Genomic DNA, 14548 nt, shown 5'->3' with positions numbered 1-14548 from the left:
AGCATCTGTACCGAATGGTTTGCCATGATTATATGTTAAAGATGCTGTCACTCACCCCAGACATCACACCCTGGCAGACCTAATGCCCACCTAATCCATTTCTTTTGAGGCACCTGGCTAGACTACATTTCCCAGCATCCTTGTGGTTGGGAGCTGTCGTGTGACTGAGTTCTAGCCAATGGAAAGGGAGCCACAGTGATATGCGATCTGTCCAGGCATGACCCCTGCAAACCTCCCTTCAGCTATGAGTGTTCTGTTTCCTTTCCCTTCCAAAAGCTGGCTGCGCAATATTCCAAGACCCTGGAAGATGCAAAATATAGTCACAAGAATGTTGAAGGTCATCTACTGAGCAGAAATACCCATTTTAGCCTTAACATGAGAAATATACTTCTTTGGGGTCAGTCCATTGTTATTTGTGGTTTGCCTGTTACAGATAGCAGCTTGAGTAAAATACATTGATACCTTTTTAAAAAAAATTATTTATTTTTCAGTTGAAGGATAATTGCTTTACAGAATTTTGTTGTTTTCTGTCAAACATCAGATGGATACCTTTTATGATTTATTTGGCCTAATGTTTTACATGTTGCTACTGAGAATTATTTATAGTGTTTAATTAAATTTAACCTAATTAAGCATTATCAATAATTAGTTTAACCTAATCTTTATAACGGAGAAGGCAATGGCAAGCCACTCCAGTACTCTTGCCTAGAAGATCGCATGGACAGAGGAGCCTGGTGGGCTGCAGTCACTACTAGTCGCTACTAGTCGGACACGACTGAGTGACTTCACTTTCACTTTTCACTTTCACACATTGGAGAAGGAAATGGCAACCCACTCCAGTGTTCTTGCCTGGAGAGTCCCAGGGACAGCGGAGCCTGGTCGGCTGCCATCTATGGGGTCACACAGAGTCGGACACGACTGAAGCGACTTAGCAGCAGCAATCTTTATAAGGTTAAATATTATAAAGTTAAATAGTAAGTTTAACCTCCATTATTTATCAATCTTTATTATTTAAGATAGTAAAAAAACATGCCTGTACTGATAATAAAATTGCTGGGATGTTACTTATCAGACATTTTAATACAAAATAATGATCATTAGTGCCCCAACCAAGTCATATATATGTAAAACAGAAGCTTGCAGTTCTTAACAACTGATCACTTAGAAATTCCTCAAAATCAATAGACTTGATTTTAATCAGGGACAAAATCAGCCCCCTGTAATACACTGGGCGCCCTGGAGAAACGGTCTAACACACTCAGGACCTATTTGTGCATTTCATGATTAGAAAGAATTGCCTGTCTTATCTCTCTTTCTCAAGTGGGTGGCTCTGGTCGGTAGCTAGACTTGGGAGGGAGACTCAAGGTTGAGGACAGAGATTATTCCCCCATGCAGTATGTTCACGGTCCATGGAGTTGCTAAACTATACCCTTTAGCTAATTATAGTTGATTTTATTTTTATTTTTTTTATTTTACAATATTATATTGGTTGGTTTTGCCATACATTGACATGAATTCGCCCCAGGCGTACATGAGTTCCCCCTCCTGAACCCCCCTCTCACCTCCCTCCTCCCTTTATCCTCCCTCTTGGTCATCCCCGCACACCAGCCCCGAGTATCCTGTAACATGCATTGACCCTGAACTGCTGATTCGTTTCACATATGACAACATACATGTTTCAATGTCATTCTCTTTGATTTTAAAAATCTATTTGAATTGGGCTAAAGATTTGATTAGCATTCAGTTGGTTTTTCTCACTCTTATTTAATTGTATTTAATATCATGACACACAGATTGTAATTGTTTCCAGAAAAAATATTTTGAGAAATGAATAACTTAACAGGTAAGCTGTGCCCTACAAACTAATGCAAGTGAAGAAGATGCTGGCTATTTGGACAGTGGGGGTGAGTGTCCTTGGACTTGAGCTCTCATCGTCTGGAGGCTGTGGAGTACTTAGCTGCCACGGCTGAGACCTTTGCTCTGCTTACTTTCACACCTGCATCTTACCTCCCTTCTGACTTCCATCTCCACGGCTAGCCTGGAGCGAAGTCTCAAACTGCGTTCCACATGGCAGAGTGCTTCGCTGTCTCCTGTGTTTTCTGGTCATTGTCAGTGTAGACGGGAACAAAAGGACAGACAGGGTCCCTGATCCACTTGACTCAAGCAGCCTTTCTTCTTTTAGTATCTGACTCATCCTTTCATTCCAAAACAAATCCCGCAGCCCAGTAGGAATTTCTTGGCCATACTGCCTTGACATGAGTCACGTCTCTGCTGTATAGCAACCTTAGTCATTGTATCTGCACTATATTGGCCAATTAACGCTGTGCTCCTCATGACGTTTTTGCATTGATGTCCTGTTTAGGCGTGTCTGTTCACGTAACTCTGAGTTTTACATCTTGTCACTCACTCTGAATGAAAGCCTCTTGAGGGAGCTGCTCATATTGTGTGCTTCTAAGTCCTGTAAACCCATCACAGCACTTTCTGTCTCGTAATTGTCGAAAGCATGTGCATTCGTTGACTAGCAGACAAGAAAAACTTGGAAGTCAGCGTGATTAAGAAGATTGACTAAACTCAATGTACTTGAATTCGAATCCAGAGTCCACCACTGACAGGCGAAGTGAATTTGGGCTTTAAAGATGAATTTCAACATCTATGAAAAGAGGGTTAACAATCCTTAACCTGCTTATTTCACATGCTTGTGAGATTTTTACTAGGATAACATGTGACTCTGTGATGACGAGAGTGGTGGGGTGGGGTGGGAGGAAGTCTCAGGGGGAGGGGCTGTATGTACACAAACAGAAGATTCACATGGTTGTATAGCAGAAACGAACACAACATTGTAAATACTCCAATTTAACTTTTTTTTTAATTTTTGAAAGTTAAAAAAAGAATATAAAACAAGATCACCAAGTTGATGTTTGGAATGGGCTTTTGAGAACTGCAGAGCTTTCTATATCTGGGCGCACAAACGGGAGCTGTTACAGAGTAGATGCATCCAGTTACAGAGCATGTTCTGTAATCAGATGGGCACCTCTGATTAGACTGGTGCAGAGTCTATGGGCAGATGAGTGATGATAAAGCTGGAGTGATGAATGTGGTCAGGAAATACAGGGCTTTCCGTAACATGCTAAGGTAGGTGCACTTGGCTGTTTAGGCTAGGGAAAGGCAGCAGCTTGGAAGATTTTTCAACAAGCCAAGCATATAAACAGACGTCCTTTGGATAGAGAAAATCCAGTAGATTGTTTGTCCTTAATAATACCTCCTGGGCCTTGCAGTGAGCCTCCCGTATAATTCCAGGAAAAATATTTTTAAAGAAATTGTAGCACTCTTACTTTCTGTGCTCCCAATAACATGGATTTATGCTTTTCCATATATTCTCAGTACTTGAACCCATTACCATATGTCATTACTGTAAATATGCACTAAATATATGTTATTAATTTTGCTACAGTCTTCTAGTCAGTTATACTGGTGCTGCCATGTTTTTTCAATGAATTGAGGTAAGAGACTAGAGCTCATACAAAATCCGTATTCTGAAATGTCACACATTAATTGTATCATGAGATGTATAGTCATAAATTTCTATTTTATAACTTTCCATCAGTAGGAACAAACACGCATCTGCTCATGAGGGTCTATTTTTATTCTTAGCTATGAACTTAAAATCAGCTGCAAAATGCAAATGAGTGTCTTTAAATTATATTAAGTGTGCTCCAATATAATATTACTTATTATAAAAGTAAAGGAGAGGGGTTAATTTTTTCAAGAAGTCAGCGTGCACAGCTCAGGTAAAAGGTTAAAACCCTGTGTTCCCTCACTGCATGTTGTCCAGACACACTCTCATTTCCAATAGAATTTTTTCTTTTGAAGAGTTGTTTTCCCTTTTTTAACCCTTAGGCAAAAACAGGAAACAAAATAGCCAGAATGAACTTAATTGGATTGCTGTCTAAATGACTATTTCTGAATTAAGAAGGATCAACTCTTTTTTTGCCTAAAGGAGAAATGCTGTTTGTATTTCAGATCTTTTCTTTTTTTAATTTTTTTAAAATGTATGGAGATATACACCCCTTTAATCAAAGACTTTTTAGAGGGCATTTCATTTTAAGCCATATCATTGGGGTCTATTTAGGTAAACTCTGGTTTTACAAACTGATTTTCGAATTTCATTCTGAATTGTTTTTTCCTCCAACATCTTGTTGGCATGAGTGGAACTGGGATTTGCGTTTGAAACGCTAATATGCGCTATTCAGTGGGCCACGCTGCTTCCTTCTCTTAATTTCCATGAATGTCAGTAAATGCCTCTTTTCACCTCTGGGTGAACAGTCAATAGGAAAATCAATTCTGTGACAAATGAACAGCAACATGATTTCACATATGAATTATTTAACAAAGGTTATTTTTATCCTAGAAGGCGAAGACTTAAGGTAAAAATCAGCAGCAAATTATTAATTTACATGTATTAATATTATTCATAAAAATGCATAGCCACAGGAAGTGAAGAAAATTTGAATCTCATTTTGTAATTAGTCCATGTCACAGGACTCTGTTAATGACACAATAGAAAACCATTAAAAATTAGTAAGTAGATATATATGTAATAAACCTCATTAAGCCTTTATATCATGTTGTGTTTCCCTCTGGGTTTTGAGAGATTTTCTGGGTATTTTTAACCCCTGACAGTAAGTAAACAAATTATAAATCTCTTACTTAGGGATGCAGAAACTTACAAGAAATCCGTCTTTATATCACTTACATTCCGTCTTCATATCTAATTGGTATCTCCTATACAAAACTGAAACTCCAATACTTTGGCCACCTCATGCGAAGAGTTGACTCACTGGAAAAGACTCTGATGCTGGGAGGGATTGGGGGCGGGAGGAGACGGGGACGACAGAGAATGAGATGGCTGGATGGCATCACCGACTCAATGGACGTGAGTTTGAGTGAACTCCAGGAGTTGGTGATGGACAGGGAGGCCTGGCGTGCTGTGATTCATGGGGTCGCAAAGAGTCAGACACGACTGAGCAACTGAACTGAACTGATAAAAAGATGGGCTCAATAAAGGACAGAAATGGTATGGACCTAACAGAAGCAGAAGATATTAAGAAGAGGTGGCAGGAATACACAGAAGAACTGTACAAAAAAGATCTTCAAGACCCAGATAATCACGATGGTGTGATCACTCACCTAGAGCCAGACATCCTGGAATGTGAAGTCAACTGGGCCTCAGGAAGCATCACTACGAACAAAGCTAGTGGAGGTGATGGAATTCCAGTTGCACTATTTCAAATCCTGAAAGATGATGCTGTGAAAGTGCTGCACTCAATATGCCAGCAAATTTGGAAAACTGAGCAGTGGCCACAGGACTGGAAAAGGTCAGTTTTCATTCCAATCCCAAAGAAAGGCAATGCCAAACAATGCTCAAACTACCGCACAATTGCATTCATCTCACATGCTAGTAAAGTCATGCTCAAAATTCTCCAAGTCAGACTTCAACAACACGTGAATCGTGAACTCCCAGATGTTCACGCTGGATTTAGAAAAGGCAGAGGAACCAGAGATCAAATTGCCAACATCTGTTGAATCATCAAAAAAGCAAGAGAATTCCAGAAAAACATCTATTTTGCTTTATTGACAACACCAAAGTCTTTGACTGTGTGGATCATAACAAATTGTGGAAAATTCTCTAAGAGATGGGAATACCAGACCACCTGACCTGCCTCTTGAGAAATCTGTAAGCAGGTCAGGAAGCAACAGTTAGAACTGGACATGGAACAACAGACTGGTTCCAAATAGGAAAAGGAGTTCGTCAAGGCTGTATATTGTCACCTTGCTTATTTAACTTATATGCAGAGTACATCATGAGAAACGCTGGACTGGATGAAGCACAAGCTGGAATCAAGATTGCCAGGAGAAATATCAATAACCTCAGATATGCAGATGACACCACCCTTATGGCGAAAGTGAAGAGGAACTAAAAAGCCTCTTGATGAAAGTGAAAGAGGAGAGTGAAAAAGTTGGCTTAAAGCTCAACATTCAGAAAAGATCATGGCGTCTGGTCCCATCACTTCATAGCAAATAGATGGGGAAACAGTGGAAACAGTTGCTGCTGCTAAGTCACTTCAGTCGTGTCCGACTCTGTGTGACCCCATAGACGGAAGCCCACCAGGCTCCCCCGTCCCTGGGATTCTCCAGGCAAGAACACTGGAGTGGGTTGACATTTCCTTCTCCAATGTGTGAAAGTGAAAAGTGAAAGTGAAGTCGCTCAGTCGTGTCCGACCCTTAGTGACCCCACAGACTGCAGCCTACCAGGCTCCTCCATCCATGGGATTTTCTAGGCAAGAGTACTGGAGTGGCTTGCCATTGCCTTCTTCTCAGTGGCTGACTTTATTTTTGGGGGCTCCAAAATCACTGCAGATGGTGACTGCAGCCATAAAATTAAAAGATACTTACTCCTTGGAAGGAAAATTATGACCAACCTAGATAGCATATTAAAAAGTAAAGACATTACTTTGCCAACAAAGGTCTGTCTAGTCAAGGCTATGATTTTTTCAGTGGTCATGTATGGATGTGAGAGTTGGACTGTAAAGAAAGCTGAGTGCCGAAGAATTGATGCTTTTAAACTGTGGTGTTGGAGAAGACTCTTGAGAGTCCCTTGGACTGCAAGGAGATCCAACCAGTCCATCCTAAAGGAGATCAGTCCTGGGTATTCATTGGAAGGACTGATTTTGAAGCTGCAACTCCAGTACTTTGGTCACCTAATGAGAAGAACTGACTCCTTGGAAAAGACCCTGATGCTGGGAAAGATTGAAGGCAGGAGGAGAAGGGGACAACAGAGGATGAGATGGTTGGATGGCATCACCAACTCAATGGACATGAGTTTGAGTAGGCTCCGGGAGTTGGTGATGGACAGGGAGGCCTGGCGTGCTGCAGTTTGTAGGGTCACAAAGAGTCAGACATGACTGAGCGACTTAACTAACTGAACTGATACATTCTTTGTTGTTTCACTGATGGCTCAGCTCGTAATGAACCCTCCTGACAATGCAGGAGACCCAAGAGACATGGGTTTGATTGCTGGATGGGGAAGATCCGCTGCAGAAGGAAATGGCAACCTGCTGCAGTATTCTTGCTTAGAAAATTTCATGGATAGAGCAGCCTGGTTGGCTACAGTCCATGGGGTCGCAAAGGGTCAGACACGACTGCCTGCACACAAATGAACAAACATAGAATTGTTTCTGTTGTTTGTTTTAGTTGCTCAGCCGTGTCTAACTCTTTTGTGACCCCGTGGACTGTAGCCCGCCGGGCTCCTCTGTCCATGGAATTTCCCAAGCAAGAATACTGAGGAGGGTTGCCATTTCCTTCTCCAGGGGATCTTCCTGACCCGGGGATCGAACCCTTGTCTTCTGCATTGGCAGGCAGATTCTTTACCACAGAGCCACCAGGGAAGACATTGGAAGACACAAAAGTTTATAATTCTGGAGTTGGGGGTGGGGGATTGAGTCTGGATTCACGTCTTCAACTTTTAAATACCAAATCAGCAAGATTTTCTCAAAAATGGGAAGAAAACATTATTTTCACCCGATACCAAATGGTCCAGGTCATATTCACCAGTGTCTTAGCGCTATTTTCTTTTTTTTTTTTTTTCTGTTGAAATTTTAGTTGGGAATTTTAGATTCATGTGCAGTTGTCAGAAAGACTAGAGAGAGCCCAGTTTCTCCCAGTGGTATTTTCGTGGCTTTCACTGAAATGCAGTTGACTTACTACACTCTGTTAGTGTCAGGTGTAATTATTTGCTGTTTGCATATATTATGAGAGTATCACCATGTTAAGTCTAGCAACCATCTGTTCCCCATATAAAGTTATTAGTTTCACTCTTTTCTAAGGATTTGTTTCAGTGAAGAAATCTTCCATTTAAAAAGCTGCTGAAACGAAAAGATTTTGTTCAAGGATGAGGATCCCCGCCCACAGGGAAATGGCTTCAGAATGTGATGATTCGTGTGTCAGTTTAGAGTCCTGCATAAGTCACAGTTATGTTATAAATCCAGTGGGTTATTATTTTGAGATCTTATGAATAAGGAAGGAAAGGACTATTTTATATTGTTCTCCTTGTTAGTCACGCAGTTATGTCGAACTCTTTGCATCCCCAGGGACTGTGGCCCACCAACCTCCTCTGTCCATGGGATTCTCCAGGCAAGAACACTGGAGTGGGTTGCCATTCCCTTCTCCAGGGGATCTTCCTGACCCAGGAATTGTACCTGGGTCCCCTGCATTGCTGGCAGGTTCTTTACTGTTTGAGTTGGGCCATCTATTATTTTCATGTGACACTGTCTGACTGAGTCCTGAGTATAACCATAACCCAGAAGGTTTAGGGATTTTCTCCAGTCAAGCAGCTATTGGCAGCAACGACGCAGTCATAGCGGCCCACACTCACAGAGCGCTCGTTACATTTTTAGGCCCTGGAGTAGCCCACACCTGTCCTTTTGGGGTGTGATTACTGGAGCCCACTTACAGGTGAGGAAGCCAGCGCGCATGCTGCAGGTCACACAGCCGTCAGGCAGCAGAGGCAGGATTCCAGTCCAGTCGCCCCGGCTGCGCAGTCCTGGTTTGTCAACCATCCCACCCCTGCTCACACCAGAGTCCAGATCCCCGTGGGTTTGGGACTCCCTGTTAGAGAATGAAGTTCAGAGTCATGACTGACTCTTGTCTACGTGGGCCCCGTGAAAATGCCTCCCCCAGTCTTTTCCTTCCCCCTTTCCTACTGATGCCCCTCTCGTTTCTTCAAAATTCAGATCGAAAGTTCCCACCTCTGTGAAGTCTTTCCAGACCTTCCTTCATAGAGCCCCTTTTCCCAGGTAAATGGTAAAAACAAAGAAAGGAAAACTTCATAACAAGAGTCAAACTCTTGTTGACTCCTCCGTCTCCACGCCACGTGCAGCGTGTTCAGACGCTTACATGACTGACGTGTCTAGAAGTTTCTTTAAAAACAGGGCGTTCATCATTTTCATGCAGCCCAGAGGTGGTGCCATGTAGAACCCAGGGGTCCCTGGGTGTGGAACAATTCTTACTTCCACAGCTACAACTCTTGCCTTCTGGTTCTGGGAAAAAGAATGATTTTCTGTGCAAACACTATTCTATAAAACGTGCCAGATAAGAAAATAAGTAAAGAGGTAGCTGTCTGAAGTGGTGGCGTGGGTTGGAGATATGTCTTTTACAGCAATGAGAAACAAGATTTAATTTAAAGGTCACCAATAACCCCATCCTTTATCCTCCAAACATGTCAGGATCAGTGAGACCTGGGATGATGCCAGCTAGACTCCAGGTTCCCAGAACCATCAACATCCTTAACCCCCAGGGTCACTTCTCCTCCTGGAAAAAAATGGTTCCCTTTCAACACTGAAGCTAAAATTTTACAAAACCATTATTGGCTTTGTAATGATAATATGTGTATTATTCTGTATCATTAATGATATTACTTAACTTGTGAAATATCAAATAATGATAAGAGAAGTTGTAAGAGTTTTTGTTACTACCCATAGGGCATGAAATTTAAAGAATGATAAAACAGTGATTTACATGTTTTCACCCTGCTGGATAACATTGCAGATACTTTTTATTCTTAATGTATTGCTTGGCCACCATTTAAATAACATTCATAGTTGCATTTGTTCGCTATTCTAAAATATTAAAGCTCCTTCACTGTGACAAATACAACCTTTGTGCCTCATAGTCTGATACGTTTAATAAATCTAAATAAATCAGGTTAAGGATCATTAGACAGGGCGCCGGTCCTCATCTTCTGATCTGCTTATTGTCTCACGGGTCGTCATTTTAAAACGCCCTCTGGACGTCTCTGTGTTGAAAGTAGTGACCTGTCACTTGTCCTTCCTTACACAGAATTTTAACCTTCGTGTAAGATATGACCTGTGAAGATTCATTGTGTGTGTGTGGTTTTTAAAATGAAGATCAATAATGTTAATATTTTAGCATCCCATTTATGCCATTCTGGCAACTGTCTTCCTGTACCTATTAGATTTTACTCAATACCTATTAATCTCTGTGATACAGAATCAAGTTTCGTGGGATCTCTCAATAAGAGGGTTTATTCTGAGCATTAGTTGATTATTGCCAACATCAGTCAGATTTTTTGCTTATCAAGGAAGCATAGAAAGCTGTTGGTGGTTGAGTCAAAGATGCTGTTCTTCTGTACCCACTGCATTATTCAAGACATCGATAGACCCCTTAAGAAAGTGCTTTCTAATGCTTTGTGTGTGTAGGTTTCACCGTTTATAATGTGCTTGGGAATTCAGATATTTTTAGTAAATGCTGAGAAGCTTTGTAAGGATAGAGAGCTTTTTTTTTTTTCCAGTGGAGCAATGACTCAGGGGATTTGGGACATTTTATGTAAAAATCCCTCCCCACAAGCCTCACTCAGACCAGCAGCCGCTGCACGTCACTGTCCGCAGGTCGGGGTGTGTCTGGAGTAACTCAGTCTCCCCGTCTTCCCTGTTAGGAAGGTCTCAGCCAGGGTCACACCCCGCCCAGCTCCTCTGTATTTGTGGTCCTTATGAAAAGCTGCTGAAAAGAGTTTCGCACTGAGATGAGCTACAGAATGGAGGTATTTTGTGCTCGATAGGAGGAGGGGTGTGTGGTCACACCAGCATGAAAGCAAGCACAGCACACACCCGCCGGCCGCAGAGGAGGAGCAGTGCCAACTGCTGGGTGGAGGTTTGGATCCCGTTCTGCTCTACCCTGCTTCAGGAGGACTTGGCCTGAATTTATGTATCTGTTCACCTAGGTATATATTCACCTAGATATCCACGTATCTGTTCACCTAGATATATATATAACTTCTGCTGTATGTATGTATTCACCTATACATATATATATATATATCGCACCTTCCTTTAGGGTTAATTGAAATTCATTATTTCATATTAATTTATTAATTACACATTCTGTCATTATTCTTTATGTACACTCACGAGGAAATAAAGCGTGAATCTTGATTTTATTTCATCATCCTTGTTGTTGTTGCTCCGACTCTTTTGTGACCCCGTGGACTGTAGCCCACCAGGCTCCTCTGTCCATGGGGTTCTCCAGGCAAGAATACTGGAGTGGGTTGCCATGCCCTCCTCCAGGGGATCGTCCTGACCCAAGGATCAAACCCGCATCTCCTGCATTACAGGTGGATTCTTTACCACTGAGCCACCAGGGAAACCCTAGTTTCATCTTAAATTGTTGTAATTTTGTCTTTTTCCTAATACTGCTAGAACCTCAGAACCTCTGAGCTCCATGTGCCCCCTCCTCACTTTTGCAGCTATTGTTGGCCTGTTGTTCTACATACAACTTAAAGTCAGTGACATTCCAAACACATAACTTACATTTACGCATGTATTTAATTCCAGGGTCCTGACTTCCCTCTTAAATTTCCATTATTTTTCATCTTGCCTGTTTTGTTAAGGTTCACAAAATAGGCAAGACTTGTGATAGCGAAATTTCCTAGTTATTGTTTGTCCGAAAACACTTTTTATTTCACCTTCATTTTTGAGGGACATTTGTATTGAGTCTAGAATCCGAGGTTGAATTTCTTTCTGTACTTGAACCTGTGATGCATTGTTTGCTGGCTTCCGGGGTTGCTGTTTGGAAGTCAGCTTCTCCGTAGGACGCCACTTCCCAGGGCAGCCGAGCTGGGAGGGTCTCGGGGGTGCTCGAGAGCTCTCCGCAGCCAGCGGAGCCCCGGCGTCTGGCCCTGCCCTCTGTCTCACTGTTGCGCAGTGTCCGAAGCTCCTCTTTCTTCCTGCGTTCCTCCCCCAGGTTATCCACCAGCTGAGGCTGTCGGCGAACGAGAGCGTGGCCCTGCGGGAGCTCCTGGACTGGAGACGGAGACTCTGCGAGGAGCGGGGCGACTGGCCCCGGATCCTGCCCCCCGGGGAGCCCCGGGCGCCTCCCCCACCTCCGTGCAGGAAGCCGGAGGGGGCCCCCTGCCGCAGGCTGCCCCCCGACTTCTGGGACTCCACCCCGTGACGGCCCGCCTGCAGACTCGCGGGGTGAGACCGCCCGAGGGTGCCAAGCTCGCGGACAGAGCCGCCCCGGCACGCGCGGGGGCTCTGCACAGCCGCACGAAAGCCCGGGCAGCCCGGTCGGCTGCTCGCCGCGTGCTCGGCCGTTCTGCGGGGACGCACTCTGCTCCGGGCTCCGTGGTCCTCGGGCCGCGCTCCCCGAGGTGGTGAGGGACCGGCCAGGCCCAGCGTGGGCCGCAGGGGCCGCGCACCGCGCGCCTGTGTTCCTACGGCCCACCGCGCGTTTCCTGTCCTCCAGTCGCGGCTCTCGTGTACTCGCCAGGACATAGGGTTTATTTCTGTGTAGTGTTTGTGTTTTGTGGGAATTACAATCCTGATAATGATTTACATGTTTGTCACGGTATTTTATAATTTTATGCCATGGGTGGTGCTCCCTTTCTTCAAAATACAGATTTAAAAAAATCATTTCTAGAACTTTTTTTCTTTTCTACATACCTTTTTTTTTTTTTTAATGTAAAGTACCTGAAATTCCGGGGGCCCTGTCACTGTTTGAGCTTCGCCTTGGCAAGCTCTGCCTACTTACAGCTCGAGTCCGACGTCTTCTGTTCCGTTCACTGATCAGGAGACGGTTCCTTCCCGTGCCCTGTATTCTGGGCACATGGATGGTAAGCCCTTTATTGAAATCTCATCCTGACTTCAGTAGGGATTACAGGAAATGATGCACCCCCCCTTTAATGAGTGCGGCTTCAGAATCGTGGCTCGGGGGGTATGCAGGGGACACAGTCGTTCAAAGGTCTCCAGGGTACCGGCAAGCGGGCTGAGATTTGCTGGTCTGAACAGTGATGCGAAGCAAGACTCTGGTCCTCTCCGAGCTCCGCTGCCCGCTCACCCCCGCTGGATCCAGCCCCTGCGGTGGTGCCCCGGCCTCGCTCCTCCGTGCGCTTCTGCTGGCCTGGGACCGGCGTGTCTTGCACCTTGGAACTTTTTATTCGTACCAGTCTTTGCCAAGGTACTGTGCCAATAAGAGGGTGCAACTCTGTTCTCCCGCAGTGTGGTGTATGTGCTGCTGTCCTTTTCCACGGCTGCTTTTGCTTCCTGATCGGCGGGGGCAAGGAGACCTCCCTTCCTGCATTCTTCTCACAGCATCTTGCAAACTTCAGAATCAATGGAGTTTTGGTTTGTTTGTGTTACAGGTTTTTTTGATGTGGACAGTTTTAAAAGTCTTCATTGAATTTCTTACAATATTGCTTCTGGTTTATGTTTTTCTTTTTTTGAAGTGGGGGGTGGTGTTGGCCCCAGGGCATGTGGAATATTAGCTCCCCGACCCGGGATCAAACCAACAACCCCTGCGTGGGAAGGTGACGTCTTAACCACTGGACCACCAGGGAAGTGCCCTGGTTTGTTCTAAGAGATTTTTATGGTTATTCATATAAAGCTACTAGATAGGCATACTTCAGTTGCAGGCATAGTATGTTGATTGTGTGAGAATAATAATAGGCAAGCAAATCAGGAGAGGCCTTCCCTTGAAAGACAGCGTGTGCACTCACAGGTCCCACACCGAGTGGAGGAGACGCGCGGAGAAGCTCCTGGGTGGGGCGGGAGACAGGAAGGGAGCTGGGGGGCTGAGCGTTTCCCGGGAAGGAATGCCGAGGCGAGGTGTGCGTGTCCAGAACTGATGGGTTCGGAGGATTTCGGGGCCCCCAGGTGCCGGGGCTGCCCGTGGTTGTCGCCTGCTGGCCCCAAGCAGGGGCACAGTGGTCTGGAGTCGGGGGATGGGAAAGGGGATGGAGAACGGGTGGGGTCTGGTGTGGGCGTGGTTGTTTTCCGTCCCAGGGACTTAGGCGCCCCAGGAAGGGCCGATCCTCCAGCCTCGGCCAGGCGCGGATGCGGAAGCATCGGAACGCAGAAAATTAAAGGCGGAGTTGAGCCATGGCTAAGAGGCACCCGGACCGATGACATCCAACATCCTCAGGGGGTGTCACCCAGCCCCACTCCCTGACAGCCGCCTTCCGAACCTCGGCGCCTGACAACAGAGACCCCACTCTCCCCGATACACAGGCTTCCCCGGCCGTTCCTTCACACCGAAGGCACCCCGTGCCCCTGGTCGGATTAAAGGGGTACTGGATCTCTGCCCCTAACACACAGCGTTTTTATTTAGACCAGAGCCAAGAGTGAGCTGTTCGGGCTTCCGGCCTGAGAGAACTTGTTCCAGATGCTAGTAGAGCCCTCACTGTGACTGTTTCAGCGGCTTTGCACGCGGTATTCCAATCCTGACACTGACCTATGCCTTCTTGATAATTCTCATCGTCTGAGTACTGACCCTGAATTGAAGCTCAGAGCTTTAAGGGCACTGTCAGAATATAAACCCTCATCTTCACGGTTCCAAACCCCGGGCCATTTGAACGTGATATACTGAAACTCTATACATACTATATGGAAGTCTATCTCAAGAAACTTCATTAAATGGTCTTTTGGAGGATGCACTGTTGCTACAGCTCTGGTGGAGACCTGTGACAGGGGAACTGTAC

General features: G+C 44.8%; 1 protein-coding gene across 1 annotated transcript in view; it reads left to right on the top strand.

Moving 5' to 3' along the window:
- The window catches only part of MYO16 (myosin XVI), a 478842-nt gene extending 466397 nt beyond the window's left edge, over positions 1-12445 (top strand). The window contains exon 35 of the mRNA XM_055426698.2: positions 11815-12445. Within this exon, the coding sequence (XP_055282673.2) occupies positions 11815-12024 (210 nt within the window). The 3' untranslated portion in view covers positions 12025-12445. The remainder of the gene's footprint in view (positions 1-11814) is intronic.
- The last annotated feature ends 2103 nt before the right edge of the window (positions 12446-14548 follow it).

This window comes from Moschus berezovskii, chromosome 13 (genome assembly GCF_049115385.1).
Source record: "Moschus berezovskii isolate FMDL1 chromosome 13, NW_MosBer_1.0, whole genome shotgun sequence".
Taxonomy (NCBI): Eukaryota; Metazoa; Chordata; class Mammalia; order Artiodactyla; family Moschidae; genus Moschus; species Moschus berezovskii.
This window is presented reverse-complemented; position numbering and strand designations above follow the sequence as displayed.